The 23,104-nt window shown below is 45.1% G+C and overlaps 1 protein-coding gene across 1 annotated transcript in view; it reads right to left on the reverse strand.

The window, feature by feature from the left end:
• The window catches only part of LOC104617595 (voltage-dependent T-type calcium channel subunit alpha-1H-like), a gene marked incomplete at its 5' end in the record, with an annotated part of 82,925 nt that overhangs the window by 18,268 nt on the left and 41,553 nt on the right, over positions 1 to 23,104 (reverse strand). The window contains 12 exons of the mRNA XM_010282953.1: positions 4,850 to 4,920; positions 5,515 to 5,648; positions 6,783 to 6,892; positions 8,870 to 9,021; positions 16,825 to 17,038; positions 17,895 to 17,984; positions 18,697 to 18,822; positions 19,447 to 19,573; positions 21,767 to 21,951; positions 22,061 to 22,129; positions 22,263 to 22,386; positions 22,795 to 22,895. Of these exons, the coding sequence (XP_010281255.1) occupies positions 4,850 to 4,920; positions 5,515 to 5,648; positions 6,783 to 6,892; positions 8,870 to 9,021; positions 16,825 to 17,038; positions 17,895 to 17,984; positions 18,697 to 18,822; positions 19,447 to 19,573; positions 21,767 to 21,951; positions 22,061 to 22,129; positions 22,263 to 22,386; positions 22,795 to 22,895 (1,503 nt within the window). The remainder of the gene's footprint in view (positions 1 to 4,849; positions 4,921 to 5,514; positions 5,649 to 6,782; positions 6,893 to 8,869; positions 9,022 to 16,824; positions 17,039 to 17,894; positions 17,985 to 18,696; positions 18,823 to 19,446; positions 19,574 to 21,766; positions 21,952 to 22,060; positions 22,130 to 22,262; positions 22,387 to 22,794; positions 22,896 to 23,104) is intronic.

A 23,104-nucleotide genomic window follows, 5' to 3' on the forward strand; every position in this document is an offset into this window, starting at 1 on the left:
GATGAAACACATCTTCTGCTGCTCTATTCCTGCAATGGCTGGCTGAAGCACGCTACAGCTCCTCTTGTGTCTCTCTCTGCTCTGACATCAACTATTTCTGCATCACTGGCCCACACCTTGGCATTTCAGTTGTCCATGCAGGCAATGCACACAGCTCCCTGGGATGCCTGTCAAGAGCAATTTCTCATAAAACTAAGCCTCTGCCAATCCTTTACAAGGACATGAGTCCTCCTCATCTTCCTTCCAGCACTCTCCCGCCAAAGCAATAATCCTGGCAGCAGGAAAACACAGGCTAATTTATGTGCTAGACCCAAGAGAAAATGAACACATTTGTCTGCTTGGAAAACAGAGGCCATCTGTGTGAATTCCAGGATTAGTGGAAAGGGCCAAACAGACCACCTTGGAGGCAAAAGTCATCTCCTTGGTGCAACCATAAGGCCACTGGCTGAACTGAATGAGCTCCCCTTTCTGTGCATCCACTCAGCCCCATGGAGAACAACGCTAGCAGCAAGCAGAAAGGTGGTTTCTTTACCTAATGATTTCTGCTTTGCTACCTAAATCTCTCAGGCATCTCTGCACTTCTTTGCAGTGTGCATCACAGTACACACATACCTGTCTTCCAGAATCTGTCTCATCTACAACACTTGCTAGTAAGACATTTCTATTCTTGCTCTCTGAGCTCCACAGTCACTGTGGGTTTTCGTGTCTGGCAAAAGCAGGCTATTGTTTCTGTCCCACAACTGCTGTTAGACAATGCCAGAAAACCTCCTCAAGAGCTGAAGTTGAGATAAGCACAGGATTTACAGCACCGTGAAGAGTTAAACTCCTGGACAGGAACAAACTACAGACTCTGTCCTTCAGGGCACTGATAAAACAAGGAGTTTTTAACTTTTTTCTTGGCATAGCGTCCATCTGGGGGCAGTTCCAAGCTTTGAAGACAAAGAGGAGGTATACTGTACAGTCCTGCATTTAATTAATGTGTCGTCCACAGACCAAATGAGAAAAAAGAAGGAAAAAGAACCGAGATCTTTTGATATGAAAATTTCACATTTTACTATTGTTGGCCCTGCAGAGCCAGGATGGCATTTGGATTGGATTCCACTTTGTTCTCTCCATCAGGAAGAGCACTGGCACCTTAGCATTGACCGCGGGTTCTCCTATGGGCAATCGATACTAGAAGTGCTGTACAGACTGAGCTGGGCTGCTCGGTGAGGTGGATTCACTTACACAACGAGCATTTTAACCCAGCCAAATGCAAAGTTACAAATCTGAGAGCGAAGTGCAGGCCACGCTACAGAAAAGGCAAATTGTCCTTTGGAAAGCAGGGCATGAGAAAAGGACTAAAGGATTACCACCAAATAGGAGTCTTACAGAGCAGACATTGCTTACAAAACCGATGCAGCCACCAGATGTATAAGCAAGGGGATATTCAGCTGAAGCATAAGAGTGGTATAACTCATTATATAGCCTTAATGGGTCCAGAACTCATAAAGAAGAGGAAAACGCTTGAAACGGGTCTTGAAAACCTGCTTCATACTGAGAGATTAAAGGAGTTCAATGTTCTGTTTGCCAGACTGCAAGAGATTATTTTATCTCTTACTGCTCCAAAAAGAAGAAGTTCTGGAAGAAAAAAAGCAAAATTACATCCAGTGAAAAAACAAACTTGGTTAATTCAGACTAAAAACACCAGATCTTTTTTAGCAGAAAGAGTAAACATCTACTGGAAGAATGGATTTAATCAACAGGGTATGGCCAGTTCCCTAACACTTTGCATCCTTAAAACAAGACCAGGTGGCTTTTAAAAGACATGCTGAAGTTCAGTGCAGAGCTGTGTGGCTTGTGTTATGCTGGGGGCAGACATCTGCGATCACAGGGGAGTTTTCGGTCTGCGAACAGCAACACTGAACTGGCTTAATTAGGACTGGCAATGTCTAAGTGATGAAGTCAGTGCTGGTCACGCTAGCCCAGCTCTTTTTAGCAGCTCAGTTTAAAGCAGTGGATCCATTTCAAGTTTACACCAGCGTAGCTGATTTTAGCACTTCATACTTTAAAGTCCATAACAGATTTTGTTCGTTCTCCAAAGGGTATGCCATGAGGGTACACCTTCGGAGCTGAGGCTGGCGGTGCCTTTCCAGGTGACCATGGCCCCACTACTAGTTCAACCTCTGTGAAATTGGAAAACTTGGATTCCTATTTGAAAAGGAAATACTGCCTCAAGACTGCACAGTAGTGGGTAAAAGAGCCAGTGCTGCACAAGCATAGATGGCCTATGGCAGGAACGTGATGATCAATTCACACCATCCTAAATGTTTGCTGGGACTAAGAGGGCATGGAGCTGGTGGGCAAAGAAGGTGACATTTTGAGATCTTTCCCTGACCACTCTTTCTGTCTCTCTTGCCTCTCCTCATTTGTTCTCCTCTACTCCATCTCATTTTTTTCAGAGACATGGTGGAGGAGATCATCTCTGAACTGGTAGGCACAAGGTTACCAGACAAGGAGGATGTAGTAGGGTTGGAAGTCTTCCTGCATTGAAAACAATAGCTCAAGGTCAGTCTGGAGTTCCAGAAGAGGAGACTAAGCCTCTACCGTGACAGCTTCAACCTTGGATCAAAATGCTAACATCCCCCCAAGTCTGGGGATAGCTGGTTCTCTAAGTGTTAGTCAAGCTATATCTGCTGCTGAATAAAAGCAAATAGGAGGCTGATGAAAATCATCCCAAAGAGAAGGAAAAAAAAAGTGTACTGCAATGACAATACCTTGTCATGGTAAGCCCATAAATGGACATTCTACATACATCAGGCAAAGAATTTCCCCAAAAACCTTAATGAATAAACATCAAATTCATTTTTCTTGTCACTTTGAAGACATATTCGATGAGGATTTTCCAGCTGTGGTTTTAGGCTGCTAACTTAATTGGGGTAGGAGCTCTTCCACTGTCTTTGAAATGAAAGCTGTAGCTTTATAAAGAGTGATTGTTGTTGGAGAGGTCTTCACAAACTTCCCTTCTGATTTTCTGAATTTCACTGGAGGACAAAGTGGCATTTTTATCTGCACAAGATCTGCTTGGAATATCCCTGGGGATTTCCCTTTAAAAGAGACTTTGGTTTGAGTGTAAACTGCAAAAACACCCCAAGGAAACAAAAAGCCTGGCCTGCAGCCACCCTATTGTTTGGGGGGGAGAGAAAACAAGGAGAGGGAGAAAATATGCTCTGTAATCACAATGCTTTCAAAAGAAAAAGAATAGACACAAATCAAATGCTTTCTTGAAATGCCAAAACAGGGGTCAGGCTGGTAAATTCCATGCTTTAGGCTCAGCCAAAATCCTTCACTGAAAAGGAAATCTGAATACCAAAGGGCAAATGTCTCAGATTAGAAACATCTTTATGGCAGTGATGAAAAGTAAATGGGTCTTTCCAAGAAAAAGAAATTCCCCTTGTTTCCCAGTTCATTTTGAATAGCTCATGGGTTTTCTTTGTACTTAGCAACTAACTCACAGGGGTACATTTGGGTAATTACATGTACTAGTTCTACTGATTCTCATATGGCCACTCATTCTGGAAGAGATGTCTACATGGTGTCTGCTTTTGGCCAAGCCACAGTGCTACCATCCTGCCTTTGAGATATGATCCCTCTGCAGACAGCTGAAGCCGATCAAGATGTGACTGCCCACCATGGTGTGCTGCCATCTCCCTGTGCCTATGGGGCTGGGGCTGGGAGAGGGGAGGCCTGACTCCCAGCCCATCCCAGGGCACACTGCGCCCTTCCACACAGAATGGAGTGGGGCCACTCATAAAGATCCTTCCAATGACTCAGCTGTGGGATGTTTTGGAGGGGTTGAAAACTAAGGACTTGTCTGACCATGCCTGTGCATCCTAAAAGTGCTGCTTCTGAATTGCCAGCTCAGAGAAGAAGGCTGCAGAGTTCCTCTGCCTCATCCTTGATGGCCTGGCACCTCGTATTGATACTCACTTCTGCATAAAACGTGTCAGTAAACGCTTCTAGTACTGTCTGGTGGGATACAGGATCCTGGTGATATATGAAATTGGATGTGTAGGCAGCTGAGCTGACTCTAAAGACTGAACAACTACGACTCAGACCATCAAACACACAAACTAGCAGAACACAGCTTAAATAGCATAAGATTTTAAAAACAAAGGAACCCTTAACTTCTTGGAATTCTTCTGATGTGCTTTAGATCTTTTTGAGGGAGAAGTGCAAGTCAGCAAAACATTTCTTTCCTTCTTTTTTCAAATAAATGCATCCATAAAAAAGTGGTCCCAGGAACTGAACACTTGAAGGATCCCATCAAATATCATTAAGACTGGCAGCATCATTGTTCCTCTTGCAGCTCATGAGAATATGGTGATTTGAGACCTCACTTCAAGCTTTTAACACTCAGAAATGTCTCCCCTATTCCCCTTTTAAAGTCTGCAGCTCCTCTGTCAATAGGTGTCAATAAACATGGTTGCTCCTGTCTCAGAAAGAAAACGGCTGAGCTGGAAGCTGTCTACTTCCAATGCTTTCACCAACAGCTTTCTCTGTCTATCCTTGTGTTTCCTCAACTTGCCAGTGAAATCTGTGTTTTATAAGAGCTCTGCCTACAGCAATTGGCTCTCTGTTAACTCTTCTTTCATCGTTCTGGTTCTCCCATCTAACACACAATATGTGAGTAGGATGTGCCATACGAAACTCTGCTACCAAGGCACTGGTGGCAGCAGAGAAAGCTGATATCCTCCCCAGGTGGCTTCTAGTGCCCACCAAACGTGGTGGCACAGAGCTGTCCCCAGGCCCGAAAAGCATAGTCCACTGAGAGGAACGAACTGGGCATGGATGAAGTCTGGGGGCTTACCTGGGGAAGTGCTTGTACCACGGTGTCCAGGAGAGCTCGCATCCCGGTAGCCATTTTAAGCAGTTTCAGCACTACAATGAGAATCAACTCCTGGTCAGCAGGGCTGGGAAATATTTCATTCAAGCAAAATCCATAAAGGAAATCTAGCTTCAGATCTTGTAGGGAGGGTTTACATCTCTCTTGCATCTATTCATACAGATGGCAAGTTCACTGTATCCTGGCAGGGCTCACAGAACATCTGAACATCCTGACTACTTCCCACACCAATTAATGTTAAGGACATCAGTAAAACAGATCAAAAGCCAGAACTCCAGCGTGCCCTAGCAGGAAAATGGAAGAGTGATGGGAAGACACTTAGTCAGTGAAGAGCATCATCTCAGGCTCGATCCTCCCTTCTCCACCACTTCCTGCTGTTGTCTGGTAACAGTATAAAAGGTCTGTGATCCCAGGTTTGTATTAGAGACCACTCTAATGGTCTCTGATTAGAGACTACTCTAAGATGCCACTGGAAACACCCATGAAACCCCACCTAGCTTGTCTCTGAGTTGACATTTTGCAGCCTCGTCACCTAACTGTTCTCAAGTCAAACTGAAACAGCAGGACTAGAAGAACAAATGGCCAAACCATTTCCTGATGTGTCTGGAGACCTACGGAGCAGGCCGTACCTCTTGCTATTCTCAGCACCCGCATGATGCGTATTATTGTGGGATTGATGGGCAGTGCAGCATTCATCTCAATTTCCTCCAGTGTGATTCCCACAATTGATAAGAGAACTATGGCCAAATCCAGCTGATTCCACCTAACAGACAAAGAGAGGAAGGACAAAAAAATCAAAATCATACATGGACAGACACCCAGGAGTAGAGAATTATCTGTTAATAAGAAGCAAAAGCAAATCCCAAATGCCTCATATCTGGGCTCATGATCTACGTGGTACAAAATCAACTCACTGCAGCTGGCACAGACAGCCTCTGAGCCACAAGCTGCTGTAGGCTGTGACTGGGAAGTGTCCCTGCTTACTTCCCGCTCCCTATCTCCCCCCTGCTATCCACTTGGAGCCACTCTCAGTGACAAGACACTAGGCTAGAGGGACCTTTGATGTGATGCAATACAGCTGCTCCCATGTTATGTCACCTGTCTCTTGAATTACTCCCCTTGAGTGCCTTCATTGATTTCTACCCTAACACTTGCAGAGGCCCTTCCACACCAGCACTGGAAAGACAGTAAGAAATGAACAAACTGAGTGTCTTTCCTACGCAATTTCCCTCCCAAGTAATATTGCTTATAGCAGCTTCCAACCACTCAGTCAAGATAAATGAAGCAAACAAGCTGATTGTGTGGAGAGGTGTCCAGTCTTACTCTGCTCCCCAGCAAGTCGCCAGACCACAATGTGCTTTCACGCACATTTGCTTCTGGCTAAATGTGAGGCAGAATAAGATCCGTAGGTCTCTGCAGCTGGGATCTGAAGGCAGTGGGGCTGAACACAACTACCTCTGCCTTTGCCAATGGCTTTACAAAGCCAGCAGTCTACCAAAGGACTGGTTTGGACTGCAAAGGAGATTTGTTCTGAGGAGCTCTGTGACCTTAGGTTGCCAAAACTACTCTTTTGAGGACTGGATTGATGCCAACAGGTTGTTTCTGACCTCTAAGCTAAGCTGGTCAGACCTAGTGGAGAGGCAGATACTGAGGGAAAGAACATATGTAGAATTTTGTAAGATTTCCTGAATTCCTTCTGCAAAGCAGCACCGGCAGTTCTTAAAATTTTTACTTCCTACACTATAAAGTTTGCACCCATGGAGAGACAGCCCTTTGCTTTTCCTTGCACACAGCATGTAGTACAATCATAGTAATGCTACATTTACCCAGCATCTGTCTTTGAAACTGGGTCAATACAGCTCTACCCCAAATGCACAGGAGTTTAAAATACCCTCACCTGTCCTTAAAGAACCTTCGAAAACCAAATGCCACCAACTTCAGAACTGCCTCGAACACAAAAACTATGGTGAACACATAGTTGCAGTACTTCAGGGCTTCATCCAGGGACTGAAAAGAGAGACACCGGTTAGACCAGCCCAAGCTATCCTTTCCTAGAGCCCCTGCAGAGGAACTGGCAGGCACAAGGGTGGCACAGGCAGAGAGATGTAAGAAGTAAAGTCATAATAGCTTGCAGAGCTCAGTTAGTTACAAAACTGCACTGAAGCACACAGCAAAACTCAAATAAAAGAGTAGAAACTGATACAAAAACCCCCTCATAAGCACTAATACTAGTTGTGCTAAAAATGTGAAGAGCTATCAATCCTCCAACTTCAGTGCACAAATTGTTCAGTCTGGGTCAGAGAGAAAATTTTACCCCTTCCCCATCTAATGAAGTTTACTTCCTCTGAACTGCCTAGTCTTGGGTAGAATAAAAGACTTGATGGATCGTTTCTTTATTTCAGCATGGCAATCCTTAGGAAAATGGCTTTGCTTAAAACACTCAGAAAAATAAATAATGTTGGAGATGAATTAAATCTTGCCTTTTTGAAAAATGTTACATCTCTAGAGCTGGGCAAAGTATGTCCATATTTGGTGCAATGTTCACGCTCTCTATAGAGTTGCTCTCGGAAGTTAGGAACCCGCAGTGTTTATACTTTAGGATGATGAGTGTTTATTTCATTGGAACTGTAAACCAACAATAGCAAAAGAATCTTGCTGGGACCTTAAAATAGATAGTTGCAGAGTGTAACAGCTCTTTGGTTGGGTGGGGATTTGGGGAGAGGAGGGAGGGAAGGGGAATTTAGTTAAATGTAGTATAGGTGTTTTACAGTAAGAAAATGACAACAATGAACATCAAAGCAGATGCAACTGGAAATAAAATGCAATAGAGAAGCCTGCAAAGCAATGTCTGCTTCATTGACAGGGGAAGCCTCAGGCCACGGGAAAGCTCTCCTCATCACATTTGTGCGATGACCGTGCTTTGCTGACCCCAGATATGTGGGATGACCATGCACTGATTTTTTGGGGTATAAGAGCTGAAAGTTTTTCAGATGCTGGCATTCCTCAATGCACTACTATCTCTATTTTTGTTCCAGTGCCTAAAATAAAACAACAGCTTAAAAGCATGTGGGACAATTTATTATTTCACCTGAAGCACACTGCCTGAGCCCGAATTCTTGTATCATTTGTGATGGTTTGCACTCAGATTTACACCACTGTGTTTTACATGAATATAAAACAAGTATAAATAAGACCTAATCTGGATAAATAACATTTACATGAGAAACAAAGGCTGTTATGCAAAGGAATTATGGGGGCAGAACAGCACACAGTCAGCTAGCGTAAAACACACGTGCGTTACCCGGTGGCTCAGTGCCCCTCAGGCTTAGCTTCCAGGAGGCATTTGCAGGTTACCTGGCAGACCATGCACTACTAGAAAAGTAAACACTGAGCCTAGAGCTCTGTGAATGATAAAGCGATGGAAGATTAATCTATGCAGCAAATGGACTATATGATTTATGCCAAAGGTTTCCTTGGGAAAGAAGGATTTTATGATACATGAAGAAAAGAAGGGTTGTGCTTAAGAGTTGGTTTATTCTAAATTCATTGAGGAAAAGAAACGTTGCTATGCATGCATTAACTCCATGTTTATATCTGTTAATAGGCTATTCTACAACTCTGGACTGTTTTGCAGTCCGAGGGTCAGTCACGACTAGGATCAGGAAAGAAGTATTTGGACTGGTCTTAGTCACTCTCCATTAGCGTTATTCTCTGCTTTTTTAATGCAAGAGCAGGAAAATCAAGCTTTTGACTGGGGCAAGTGACTCCCAAATGCTGGAGCTGGCCTAGAGTTAGATGGATTGCAATGCTGAGTCTGGAGCCTGCCGACGCTTTCAAGCACCAGGGAATGGTCGCAGGGAAGCAGGGCTGGCTGCAGACCTCACTGGTCAACGGTATCCCAAGGGAACAGTGATACAGTCCTCAGGTCCTCTGCTACCCCACACTGCTGTGTTTCACAGCCAACACGTTGATGGTGGCTCTTACCTTTGGCTGATTGTAGTGCTCCATTGACATAGTGATGACATTGACCCCAATGATGAACGTGATGAAGAGATCAAGATAGTGGCTGGTGCAGAGGGTGTGAATGTACTTCCGTGCTGGGGAATAGTCAGCGTAGTAAGGCCTGCGTTGGGCTTCTGCAGAAAAAAAAAGGCAACGCAATGAACGCAGGCCCTGCTGCATGGTTGACAGCCATCACAGTGTGGCCCGTGGGTCACGTCTTACACACACGGGGATTCAGCATGTGGGAGAACTGATTCAAGCAAGCCACATGAAATGGCCAAATGCTTCTACCTAGCACCTTCAGGAACCATAGTGGGGTTATCAGGCTGAGCCAAAACTCTTGTGCCTGCAGGATGGATCTCCACAGCTTTGACAACTAGGTCTGTTTTTCTCCCAAGTGCTCTCTCTTCTTACTGCTGTCTCTCAGGCTAGAGGACAAGATTTTCACTTAATGGGACCCTTGCCACAAACCAGGAAGGGTGAGAAGCAGGATGGAAATGAGACCCAAAGCCAAGAGAAAAGCTTCAAACCCAGCAAGGATTCAACTCCAGTTTAGACGAAGGGCCGTGGGCAGGTCTCATCAGTCTGGACTCTGATATGCATCTCCTAATCCCGCTGATGTCAGTCATGACCCACATAAGTTAGTGAAGAACATAACCTGAGCTCAGCTTCTGCAAGGGAAGGCTTTTGGTGGATTTTAAAGGTCTAAGGAAAACATAGCGATGCCTGTGGCAAAGAAGGACACATGCGTGAGGGTTAGCAGCGCACAGGAGAGCATCAACAGCAATGGAGCGGGGTGCTCAGCATTTGTCTTGACAAAGACTGTCAGCACAAGGTCCTTGGGAAATATAAGAACAAGGGCATGGTTGCATCTAAAAAAACATTCAGGCTATGACCATGTGAAGTTTCTATCTCTGCCTCTGGTCACGACTGCTCCTTTCTTCTCTTTGAAATGGGGAAATTTCTGTACATGACCAAGTTCCCGAGGCTGTTCCAAGGAGCGTTTGGACACTGCCCTGAGACTGAGTTGTATTTACTGCGCGTGTCTCTCTCAAATTAGACTGTGACCACAAGATGGCTGTGGGCACTCAGATGGAGTCGAATTCTTTTCAAACACAAGAAATGTAAAAATTCAGAGTGTATTTAAGGCCAAAGTCAGCATTACTGTAGATTTTGCAAGTGGAAGAGACATGTTAGGTCATACTAAGTCAGAGCAGGATTGTTCTTAATGAAGAGGGGTTTTTTTTTGCAAATGTTTCAGCAAATTCAGCTTTAAATGCATGAGGAGCTGGGGAAAAGGAGTTGCTTCACCTTAAAATTAAGGAGGGGAAATAGGTTCAAAAGTACTCAGTGACCCCCTGAAATACATTTTCCACTCCTCTCATCTTGCTAATATCTTTCAGATGGAGTGACTCTTGAAATGTGGGGGTTTTTTTTGGTAGTGCGACTGATGCCAGATTAGAGTCCAAAACTCTAAAATAAATTGGATAAAGGGAAACTGAATCTGCTGCTCTCTTTCAACTACTATTTTTTCTGGTAGTTAAAAGTGGAGTGGAGGCATTTGAAAAAACATTTCCTTCTGACTGGGGTCACCTGGACTTATTTTTCCTGCTAATGGGTGTGGAAAAACAAGATGAAAGCAAACACAATTGTTTTTGAATGCATTTTTCTGTTGCTTTCATGTGCTTTAGTCCTACCAGACATCTTGGACTGGTAGGGCTGTCTTTGCTACTGAGCTCGGCTAATCGTCCGGTGTGTCTAAAAAATAATAATAAAAACATTGCAGTATAATATTTTTTTAAGTCTGTATAATGTGCTTTCATGTATATTCAGGATTATGGCATACTTTTTCTTTTTTTTTTTTTTTTTTTGGAATTGTCTTCTTGGGAATGCAAAAAATCAGCTTGTTGGGAGGTCTGATAATACCCCAAATAGTAAAATTTTATATTGAGAGGCTATTTATTAATGACTAACGGTAGGTTAATGGATCTCAGAAGAACATTAGCAGTGATGGGCAGTGTGTGAATACACTGGCTATCAGCACATAGGGAAAACAGGCTGTAGGTGACTCCAACTACTCTCTAACCTGCACAAATGCAGCCACTGATTAACTTTTCAGTAAAAGATCAGGTATTTATTACATTTTATAAACTATTTATATAATTCTAAAGCATAATCCCAAGAAGACATCTTCCACTGTAAAGCCGCTGAACAGAAAACAAACAAACTGTTGTTGTCAGCAACACAACTCTCTCTTTACACGGGCTGGGTATACAAATAGTAAAGAGGAACCACCCAGTCATAAGGGTGGGTCTGTTTTATTGCGTGAAAGTGTCACAGAGGTCTGTGTCTGTACCCTCTGCCAGCACTCAGCACTGGCTATGCCTGGCCAACTGGTTGCTCAGAAAACCTGGGATAGGTTTAACTTGAGCTGGGATGAGGGAGCACTAGGAAATGCCTTACTCATTTAGGATGCGCTACATCCCTGAAGCCAGGCTAACAGATGAAGAAGAAACTTCTCCTGGGGGGACACATACACGGACAGTCTGGGATAAAGTTGACAACGCGCTGGAACACATGCAACAACACTGCCATGCTCAGTGCAGTAACCCATGCAATGTCCATTAGAGGAGATACCGCTCATGCGAGGCTAACAGAAGTGAGCAGGGGTGTGCAGGAAGGACAGGCCAGCTTCTGCTCTCGGCGATGCTGGTGTTGGGTCAGGACAAACCCGAAGGCAGAGGGGTTGCAGCAGGGCGAAAGCAGTGAGAGATCAGCCACACAGCGTCACCGCAGCTCTGACCCGCTCCGAGCAGGAGGGAGGCTGCGTTTCAGAGCTCCAAGGCCCCCAGCTCTGCTGGGTCACTGTTCATTCCTGGACCCTTTAGGAACAGAAGTTTTACTTCAGCCAACAGCACAGCAAGTGGCTCTGACCTCCTTTCAGTTCAGACACACATTTTTACCTCTTAGTGAGAATATACTACGTTATTCTCCCCAGTTTGGGTATAAGTGGTCACTGCACACACCTACTGCTACAGCCTGCTCAACCAGAGACAAGGGGTCTGCAGAAGAACCTGTATGAGGAGAACAGTGGACTGTGGGGATGTGGGCACAGCAAACAGGGGAGACCTAATGCATCGTTAATTACAGCAGGCAAAATGCAACCTGTGCCTGTTTTCTCCAGGGAAATCGTTTCTGGGATGAGACTCCAATCAGCCAACTAGCAGACTTCTATCAAACACAGACAACTATCCTTTCAGCTGCAGCTGACGGTTTGAATTGGTGGAAATGCAGCAGGGAAAGGAGAAACCATCGAACATATGCAAAAGGAAAACCACAGTCCTTTCTCATCCCCACTTCTAGATGTTGGCTAATGCTTGAATCTCACCTCTCTGAAGATTATTTAAACTTTGCTTGTGATTCTGCTGACACAAAAATTAATGAAGCACTGTCTCCTAGCTTAAAAGCATTTAGGTTGGCATTACAATTACTAGCTACAGCTCCTCCATTATTCTCCTCTGCATGAAACATTAGAAAGCCCTAATGGGTTTATATGCATGCTTGGCACAGAGTAGCTCTATACCTGCAGCTGCCTGGAAAAATAAGAAAGATGGTTTGATAATTCCCTAGTTGGAAATACTAAAGACACAGATATGCAGTGCCCAAAATCTTAGTTACAGCTCAAATGTTTCTGCTGGATACAGAGATGGTTGTGGCATTGAGAGCACGGACTAATTTAAATACCACTGTGTGCTGCCCATGATTGCTCACCCCTAGAGAGAAAGGCGTACAGTCAGTGCTCTGAAAGGCATCTCTGCTGGGTCTCAGAACAAAACTGGCCTCTTCCTTCTACAATGCCCAGATGCTGAGCTCTGTTGGAAAATGCCTCAGAGAAACACAGCTGTGGCCACGTTCCTCTCGTACAGAGTGGAAATCGGGAAAAAGCATTTGCCTTTTCTCAGCTCTCAGATTTTGGGGTCTTCCCAGGGACCAGTGACTTGGTGACACTACTGAAAGGCACTCTCTGCTCCCCAGCTAGGGCCTCCCCCAGCCTGTGTCAGGCATTTCCAGCTTTTCCAGTGTTGCCTGCACTGCTTTCGGCACACAGCATCACCCAGACCCCGCTTGCAGCCTTTGAAGCCCAGGGTACTGCCTGCGTTTGACCTGACGTCGTGCTCTGCTCAGCGGGCCAGGGGCTGCTGGCTTCACAGCAGATACAGCCGGGTTGGATTTGGCCCCATATCCTAAGCAGAGAGGAGATCAAGCTGATCCATGTGGGTTTAATCAAAAACTTTAATCTGGGGAGGCTGGTTTCAGTCTGTGTCTTCCGAGAACCTCATTAAAAGGTTAGGAGCTGCAGGATTATTAAATTACACTACACTTATTTACATAGTAGATATAGTGGATGGAGGTAGTGACTGTGTCAGGAAAATATTTTTGTTTATCTTGAATTTTTACCTTCACATGAAGAAGTACGCTGTGCAGTTCTGCCTTTAAAACCACATCAAACGCATTCCAACGGTGTATTCAACCCCTGCCCTCTTCTCTCATGTGAGAGTTAACTGGGAAACTCAGTGTCTTCTGGGGTGTGAGGCGTCGCCCTCTCTCTATCGCTCCATGAAAGTGGCCATCAGATGGTAGACAAGAAATTTTCTGGAAAGGTCTGAGGTGATATCTGACAGCAGAGATGCGGGCTGAGAGGGACCTTCCTGCCAGACTTTTCAGCCTCCTGAAAGGCCTGAAAAGTTCCCTCAAACCAGACACATGATGATTCCCCATCCCACCTGCACGGGGTCTAATGAAGGAGCTGTGTCCTGCTGCAGGGCTGGGTCCTCCACGGAGCAATCCCTCTGCCAGGCTCGTAGCCCTGCACACAGGGTCCAAATCCTGACCCAGCCTGAGCGCCTGGGATTTGTACCCAGCGCCTGCTCGGATGGGACCATCCAGGCACTGATAAACTGAGGCTTAACACATTTCCAGGCCTAAGCCCAAGCCTACTATGGCTCAGTGGTGCATTTCTGTGTGTGTGGGTACCTACAAATGCCCAAAGACCTCAATACACAGAAACACACACAGGGTTGCTACACACAGAGGACATTATAGACAGGAGACAGGACACAAAGACAAGATGCCAGGCAGGCAGGGCGAGTCCAGATGGACGGGTGTTGCCCAGATAGTACATCCGTTAGTTATGCTGAGTTTTACTGCTGTTAACAGCTCTAATTCTTCCTCCCCTTTTGGTCTCTTCAGGCCAAATGCTCGAAATGGCAACTGAAGTAAAAGCAGGGCTCCCTGCTAGGCTTCCCAACGTAGGCTCCTTGCTCCTCCGAGGAACCACCTGTGCCCATCCCGTCCCGTGGGGACTGGCCTCTCGCCCGCTCCTCCGTACGGGTGAGACACACAGTGCTGGGGCACGTGGAAAGCTGGCCAGCCCGCTGTCACCGCGCAGCATCCCATGCCTGCATGTGCACACAGACACTCCCCCACAGAGACTCTGCCACGCATGGCACCGACCACATCTCACATCTTTCTGAGTCTGCCACATTTTTTCACCAAATCCGTCATCTTCTAAATTACCCAGGACGTGAAAAGTCTTCCCGTTTAAATTAAAAAAATCCATTAAAATGTAAATAGTAATCTTCCAAATGCGTATCAGATATTTGATTTCATCTTGTTAACAGCTCAAATTTGGATGCCAAGCTGTCCATGCTGAACACAGGAAGGTAGGAGACCTCAGAGCCAGACGATCTGAGGTAACCTCCTGGAAGCCCAGCACATGGCCAAACGTTTAGCCTCTCAGTTGCTATATTGGACTTGATTGCCTTCCAGAAAGCTGTCCTCCTCCCTGCACACTCTCAGTGAAATGTTACAACCCACATCTGTGCAATGCCTGGGTCTGTGGTCTGAAATATCTCCTTGACTCTACCCTTCCAGATAAAAAGGGGCAATGTAACAGTGTCCATCACTTTGACAGGGACTGGCTCCTTTCGGTGTCTAAGCAGCAAGCCACAGACAAGCCTGTACTTAGTAATTAGGAACAGCAACTGGCTCTGGTTAAGCTACCCCTCCTTACTGGTGCCCCAGTCTATTTTCTCTAAGGATGCTTAATGTTCTTTGTAAATAAGCTTTTTTTTTCTCCCATATAAACTTTGAGTTTATCTGAATGTCTTCTTGGGTCAGCACATTGGGGTAGAAATACTGCACAAACAGGAGGACTCTTGAGAGCCTGAAACTAATTTCTCTTATTGTGCTGGAAATGTTGCCTTCAGGTTTTCCACTTCTAATCCTAGCTGGAACCTCAAACTCAAAAACCAAAATGGGAAAAGGGAAATGAAATTGCATTTGAACTCTTCTAAATCTCTGAAGATATTCAATGTCTGTTTGCAGCTGGCTAGTTTGATCTAGATTTCATTTTAACCCAGCTACTTAACTCACAACGAGCTAAAATGAAATGGGCTTGGCCTTCACTGTGGTGTCAGGTCAGTCTGTCACTAAGGCCCTGTGGAGATCATGGTGCAGATATTTAGTGCTGAGGTCTCCCGTGCCTCCAATAAAGAGGACCACAAGAGCAGGAGAGGAGCTTCGAGGGATACAGCTGCCTGCCTTCCGACTGAAGCATGGGTGGATGGAGGAAATTGGCTGGGGTTTCTACTAGCAAAGCCTCTGACTGCTACGTCCTTAGAGCCAGGCAAAAGACTATTTGACCTAACTGCAGTTTTCCCAGCTGAAAATGGATACCTATGGCTTGATGTTTTGGAGAAAACTAGCCATTCGCCACAATGAGATATTAGGTCCTTAGAGGAGATTACACAGGGCAGCACACTGCTAGGCAGAGAGCCACAGGACTGCTGCAGCAAGCAGGGCCAGAAGCACTCAAGCCTTATCTCTGACTAAGCTCATCTTTGATTACAGTGGCCAAGCCATGTTCCCATACTTACTTCTAAAAAATGCTTGCCAGCATCTAGTGCAGGCTACCCCTGATCACTAAAACTGGCTGGGAAGTCGGTGTGGCTGGTTTCCTGGCAGTTTCCCTGGGAATACCCACCAGATGCTATAGGCAGTTTGTCCCTGGTGGAGCCTGCCAAGGAGCAGTAGAGGTGAGAATTAATACATGAAAACCCCTGGGAAAGTTTGGGTCAGGAAAGGAGCACAAGCTCAGGTGTTTTTGTGGTCTGGTTTGATGGTTCCTACTATATCCATTAAGCGGATTTCAGCTAAAGGCCTTCTTTTGCACCCTAATGGCCCTGCATCAGCCTGCATGTAGACTCTTTGCAAGGACAAACTGACTCCCAGCACATTGCTCAGCAGTGAAAGGCTCCCCCAGCCTGTGATGGGGCAAGCATCTCTTGTAATGGACATCTTCCAGAGAAGAATTTTCTGGACAACCCCATCCTGGGGCTCCATTCGTCTCCCCAGGGCTGTCGTTGTTCATGCCCTCATGCAGCATGTTTGTGGCATGCGGGGTCATGCGCTAGGACTCTAAAAAGCATCACAATTATTTTGTCTAAGAAAAGAATTAATAAATCAAACCACCACCATCATCAGATGCAAGAGGCACATTAAGCCACAGGGCTACCCTCGGGACTGGCCTTCACACACACAGTAAGCATTGCAGCTGTTTACTCACTGCATCCCTCAGTCACACCGCAAGCTCCCGCTCGGTGCTTGGGACAACTTTGCCTTGCAGAACATGATAGAGGACTCTGCCTGGAGGAGGATTTTCTCCCCAGCCAAGTAAACAGGTAATGCTTTACATCAGGCTTGTAGAGGACAATTCCAGGGTGTTGGCAACCCAAGACTTAAGGTACCGCCAAAGAGGTAACGAAGCAAACCAGCCTCTTGAATCCCATGGAAACAAAACCAAAGGAAAATGAAAGTCTTGCTTTGGGAGCAGGCAGGGCTCAGAAAGATTTTGGTTTGTAACGCAGTCTACCGACCAGACAGGTATATCTCCTTACTCCTGCGCTTTTTCTCCAAGCGTCTCAGCCGCTTCTCCTCCCGACGCCGGGCCTCCTCCGCCTCCTGGTGCTGTCGGCACTTGTGAAAGTTCTCCACCACCACCCCCACAAACATGTTGAGCACGAAGAAGCTGACGATGAGCAGGAAGGAGATGAAGTAGAGCAGCATCCAAGGGTTATGGTTCTGGATGGGCTGGTGAGGTGGGGAATTAGAAAACAGGAGAGAAGCAGCATAGATAAGATGTGTGTAAGTCAGAATATTGAGCACTCTCTAGCAACAAGACAGCACAGTACATTTTTGGAGCAGGGAGGAATGGCCTGAGAGGAGTTAAGAGATTTTTCCCAAAACAATTTCCTCTCATTCACTCTCTCACCAACTAGAATTTTACTTTTATTGTAAAACCTGTTCTAGCCTCCGTAAACTGGCTTACAGTGTTTAATTGTTTTGGCATTTATTTCATACAGCTTAAGATAAATCTCAGTGGATGTGCATCATTCCACCTGAGAGATCATTTTAGTTAAAGATAGGCTCCAGATTATTTTTCTGAGATGTGGGCTCATAGTTAATGTTTCTCTGTTGTATGAGATCCTCAGAAGCAGGGGAAAATAAAGTACAAGCTGTTACTGGAGCTATGATGGGGTACTACTCATCTAAGACTCTTGACTTTCCTTTGCAAATGCCACCTAACACACAAACTTAACAATGTCTCTTTCACAGCATTCCTGGTCGTTTCCCACCTCGTGTGAGTTTGCTTTTATTCATCATGCCTTCCGTGAAGCCGCAGTGCAATGGCACATCTGGCACTTCTCAAGTACCATCATTCTAATTAAAAACCCCATGCTTGTTTGTGTACTACATGGGGCGCAGCCACTGTAAAAGCTATTCATTGGAGAATGGAAAACCTTGGCAGCCCAGTGGGCAGTCAGGACCTCAAGAAGGTCCTATAGCTGTGCTCATTCTGGGACTTCAAAAGCATCAGAGTCACCCAGGCATGAGACTTCTAAGAGTATCACATCTAGACATCAGAGTATCACATCAGTACATGTACCTGTTGGTCAATACCCACGGCATCCAAACCATCGTACATGATGTTCACCCAGCCATCTTTGGAGGAGAGGACAAACAAGGACATGAGGGCCTATAAGAAAACAAACAAACAGAAAACACTGGTCTTGCATTTTAGTCCCCAGAAAAGAAACTAACAACAGACAATGCTCAGCAAATCCATAACTCATAACATATCATCTGGCTTGGAGTTGGTGGAGAAATGAACATATTGTGGCTTGCTTTTACCTGTTTCCGTATCTGGCTTAAAAGTGAGCAAACTATGGTTGTTAATGCTCCTTTTCCCTCACATATAGGCTGACTTTTGCTCAGACACATCAGGCTTTCTGGTCACCAAAGCATGATTAAAAATCACTATGTCAGGCTGGCCCAATGTCAGGGGGTTTTAAAAAGCAATAATATATTCTGGGTCCTACTATGGCTGTCTTGCTTTTCAGCCAGTATAAAGCAACTTATTTTTTTCATTTGCAAACATAACAGCTAGAAATCGAGACTAAAAGTGACAGTTGAGGTCCATGCATCAGGACTGCATGCAAAAGCAGTGGCGTTAAGACAACACTCTCCTATAAACAAGGAATTGTATAACCCTAGGAAGTCTGGGTGCAAGAGATCAAGAGGTGATCTGATCCATTTTTACACAGTTAGGCATGCTTCTGATAGATGAATGCCTACGTCATTCTTGAAAACTTCCTATGACAGAGGTTCCACACCCTCCTCAAGGAACACATTTTAAGTGCTCATCCATTAAAAACTGGTACAGAAAATCCCTGCAATGAGGACTTTACCTGTCCCAAATTGTCAAAATTGTACTTCCGCCGAACCCATTTGTAGCGTGCGTTAGTGCAGTCAGTCTTTGTAGTGATATTTTTTACATCAGGACCATCACAGTAGTAGAACTTGCCTTTAAAAAGCTGTATTTGAGAAGCAAAAACAAAAAACAAAAAACAAAAACCTAAAAAGCAGCAGCTTTGAAAAGTCTGTCCCCTGATTTATCTTTCTTTCCCCTTGTTTGTCAAGTTCAGATTCCTTTCCTTCCAGCTCAGCTACCTGTCTTAACACACATGGTTAACACCAGAGGAAAACACCTCTGGTGAAACTTCAGGTCCTGAGACATTGTTGTGTAATGCCTCAGCCACGGAAGGAAGGTGATCCTGCAGGCCTGCTCTGTCTTGATGGGAGGATAACAATCTCCCATCTGTGGAAGAGATATTATATACATCCTAGCACACAGAGCCAGGGGGGATCTTGGGAATTTGTCTTTTCCTTCCCCTACCCTCAGGCAGGCTTAGCTGGTGCTATGCTGTTCATCAGGGAGGTCTGCTCTTCCAACCCTGAGAACCTTCCAATGAAGCAGATGCCAACCCCACCCAAAAGCATTTCTTCTAGGGCCTGTCTCTTCTTTCCTAATACCTAACTGAAATATTCCTTTGGAGAAATTTAAGCTTATCACTTCCACCTTTTCTCTTTGGTGAGAAAAACAGTTTCTCTTTTGCAGCAGTCACTTACAGATGGCTGTGGTGAGGGAAATACTGTACCTGGACCCCTAAAATCCCAAAGATAATGAAGAAAGCACAGCAGATGAGAACAATATTCCCAATAGGCCTCAAAGAGGAGATCAAGGTTTCTACCACCAGCTTCAGACCTGGGGCTCTGCTGATGACTCTGGAAAAAATGGCAAAACAATAAAGCTTTTATTTTTTACGCATGCCCTGTTATCATATGGTTGCTTTTCCTCCTCTGCTTGGGCTGCAGTAAAGCTAACACAACCCTCCTCTACCTCCAGGCAGCATTCAGAGATGATTAGTGACTTATTTGGACAACCAGAACATTCACAGTTGCGTTAGATGGAATTAAAAAAGTGTAAGATACCCTGTCAGCAGGGTGTTGGGCAACTGCTTACTAGTAACAGTGACGAGGGAATAGTCTCTAAAGGCAAAATATCACAGAGGTTCCTACCACAGAGCTATTTGTACCTCAAGTGCAGAGAGCTGATCCCCTCTGAGGTCTCTCTGATCCAAGCAGAGGGACACACGCCAGGCAGGAGCCTGCTTCCTAACATAACATGAGTAACCAGCTTCACAGTGGTACTAGAGAGCATGTCTTGTCCTCTTTCTACAGGCACAAGTGCTCACCTGCCCTACTGGTCTGGGCCCCATGACAACTTTTCAAACAAAGTAATTTCAATTTGTTTCCTAATTAGTTCCTGAACTGACTCTTAGCTAACAGGAACTTGTGATCAACAGCTCCACAGCCAAAGGGTCATCCCATTAAAGAGAAGCTTGCTTTCTGCGGGGCTGTGAGAGGCCAGGCATGCTCCAAGCACAGCCTGAAGCAGCTTTTGGGTATTACAGAGAACAAGTGTTTTTCTTTCCTGTATGAGTGCTTGGAGAACAGCTCTCCCATGGGTGTGTGAAAAAGGTGTTTGCACACATAAGTGTAACTAGCCCAAGCAAGCTTTTCTGGGAAGGTGGGTGTTTTGACCAAAGAACATCAAAGCTTTTTTTTAGGAGGTGCTGGTAGAGGGGAGAGGGTATGAGTCCTTGCAGGTAGCTTGAGGTTGCATGGCTAATGATGCTTTCATGCCTGCCAAACACAGAGCAAAGAGGAGGGTTGTATGCTGCAGGGACAAAGCATTTCAATAGGGTCTTGTTTGGCAGCAAATAATGTGGCAGTCTGAACTACACCTACAAAGCGTTAGCAGTGGTCCCTGGACTATCCTAGAAGAGGCTGTGATAAGTGAAGCTGTCGTGACAGGTGATGAATTCCTCTCTATTAATAGGATCTGGCCTAGTTATTCTCCAAGACCAATTCCCTTTTTTCCCCTTACATTTACTTATGAATTGCCTATGCCCCGATTTCTGTTCCTAGTTATGTGTGTTAGGTGCCCTGAGGTGCTGCCAGGCCAAGGCTTGTCCAGGGTGACCCAGAGTGGCTCCTGGTGAGCCAGGACTGCAAGGGGACCTCGTGGCCACCAGCAAAACAGAGCATGGGAGCAAGAGAGGAGACAGAAACACTCAGAAAGTCAGTTGTCACTAAGGAAATACAGAGCAGCAGACAAATAGCTGTTGTTCTTGTGGTCATGGGCCTAAATAAGACTGCCTCTTCCTATTAGTCTCATAAGCAAGCTGCTTTTCATCAGAAAGCCTACACGTTTCAGGAGGTGCCTATCTTACTTCCCCTGAAATTTCATGTAAAAAGGTTTGTGTTTCTTGCCAAGCAGGCTGGAAATAGAACAGGAGTCGTGCGCTGATAAAAATCCCCCAAGCATTAACACTCTTTGTTATTGCATAATCGTAAACAAAATACAAATGTTCTTTATTCCTTTTCTCAAATACTGAAAGTGTCTCCCCTTCTTCTTCCTAGCTGAGCGCTAAATTGTTTTGCAGTAACATTAGATATGCAGGCACAGGACAGCAGGTAGAGATGCTGGAGCTTATCAAATTATTGTCAGCACCTGTTCAATTGCAAATTCTCTCCCAGCCAACGCAACCTCTTTGCTTGGGAATGACTGTGAGGTTGTGTGGTTTAACAAGAAGCCAGACTGATTTGTAAAACGGTGATAAAAATGCAGCATGGAGGAGGCATTTACTGCACTAACTGCCTGAGCATGATAATACCTCTCACTCCAAACTCCATCCGCTCTTTTCCTTGCTAGCGAAGATGAATTGTATTATAATTAATTTCACTATTTTCAAACAGTTTCACTAGATAAGAGCTCCCCAAAGACGATTATACCCATACTGTGTTTCAGCTTTTTGTGTTACTAAGCAAGACCTTGATGGAATATGTGCATGTTTTCAAACTCCTTGATCTATCAACACAAAGCGAACTCATCCACCCTATTGGTGAACATACCGGAGAGGTCTCAAGGTCCGCAGAAGTCTCAAAACGCGAAGGACACCCAGGATCTTAGCTCCGCCTGCCGATGCCATGGAGACAATAATGTCAATGATAGATACAAAGACCAGGACTCCATCCAGGACGTTCCAGCTGCTCTGCAGATAGGTGTTCTCCCCAGAGAAAAAGCCAAGAGCTACCACCTACAGCCAGGAGAAGACAGACATTTAAATCTTCACCCAGATCATAACTATGTCATGTTCTGGTCTTTGCCAGCCCTCACTATGGGCCATGGGATGAAGATGTAATTACCTTAACCATCATTTCAGCCACAAAGATTGCAGTGAAGATGTAATTAGAAACACTTAGGAATATCCTTTCCTGTAAAACACGGAACAACAGAAAGAGGCAAGTTATTTAAAGACGTTAGAAAACAAACATCCTTCATCTTGCAGGGTCTTGCCCTGACAAGACTAAGATCTGGATTAAGGAAGAAAATGACTTAGGTACTCACTGTGCTGTGTGGGTCTATGTCTGGTCGCTCCAGTGCTATAGTGATGCAGTTGAGAAATATGAAGACCAGCACCACGTGATCAAACATTTTGTGGGCAATGACCTTCTGGCACATCACTCGGAACCTGAAGAAACGGTGGGGAGAAAAATATCCTTCAGATGTTTGGGTCAGCAAGAGACTCCTACCTGAATGACATGTCTTCAGCAGTTGTGCCACCAGCATCAGCCCAGCTGGTGAACTAGTCTCTCCACAAGCTTCAGTCTTTATTATCAATCCAGTAAAGAAGATGTAATAACAGCTATTATTAATGATGGTGAAACCTCCCTTCTTCCTAGACAGGCATAGAATGAACCATGCAACAATTCTGCCCATGTGTAACAGAAAAAGTTACCTAAAAATCAGAAATTGGATTTCTAAAACTCTCAGTGCTTCTGCATCAGAGAGGGATTTTTCTCAAAGGAAGGCTGGCTAGAAATGTAATATTCCGTTACAACAAAAACTGGTGGGCTGGCATTTCACTGGGATTTCTTACCGATTCTGTGGGGAAAACAAGTAGAGGGACCAGTCTTCATGACTCTTGCACCACTGTGGTTTGTAGGGCTCCAGGACTTTACGAATTCGGTAGCAGTAACTCTGGATAGAAAAGAAGAAACACCTTTTCTTCCTCTTTCATTTTTCTGCCTCTTCAACTTTCACAGTTCTTTTGTGAAAGGGGGCAACACATGGCATTTCATAGTGCCTGTAGGGAGTCATGGCTTTTGGGACAAGGCAGGTGTTGTCACCTTTGTCCAACAAAACAGGGAGGAAAGGGGTGGAAGAAAGGGGCTGCTCAAAGCAAGACT

The sequence above is a fragment of the Phaethon lepturus genome, unplaced genomic scaffold (genome assembly GCF_000687285.1).
Source record: "Phaethon lepturus isolate BGI_N335 unplaced genomic scaffold, ASM68728v1 scaffold28762, whole genome shotgun sequence".
Classification (NCBI taxonomy): domain Eukaryota; kingdom Metazoa; phylum Chordata; class Aves; order Phaethontiformes; family Phaethontidae; genus Phaethon; species Phaethon lepturus.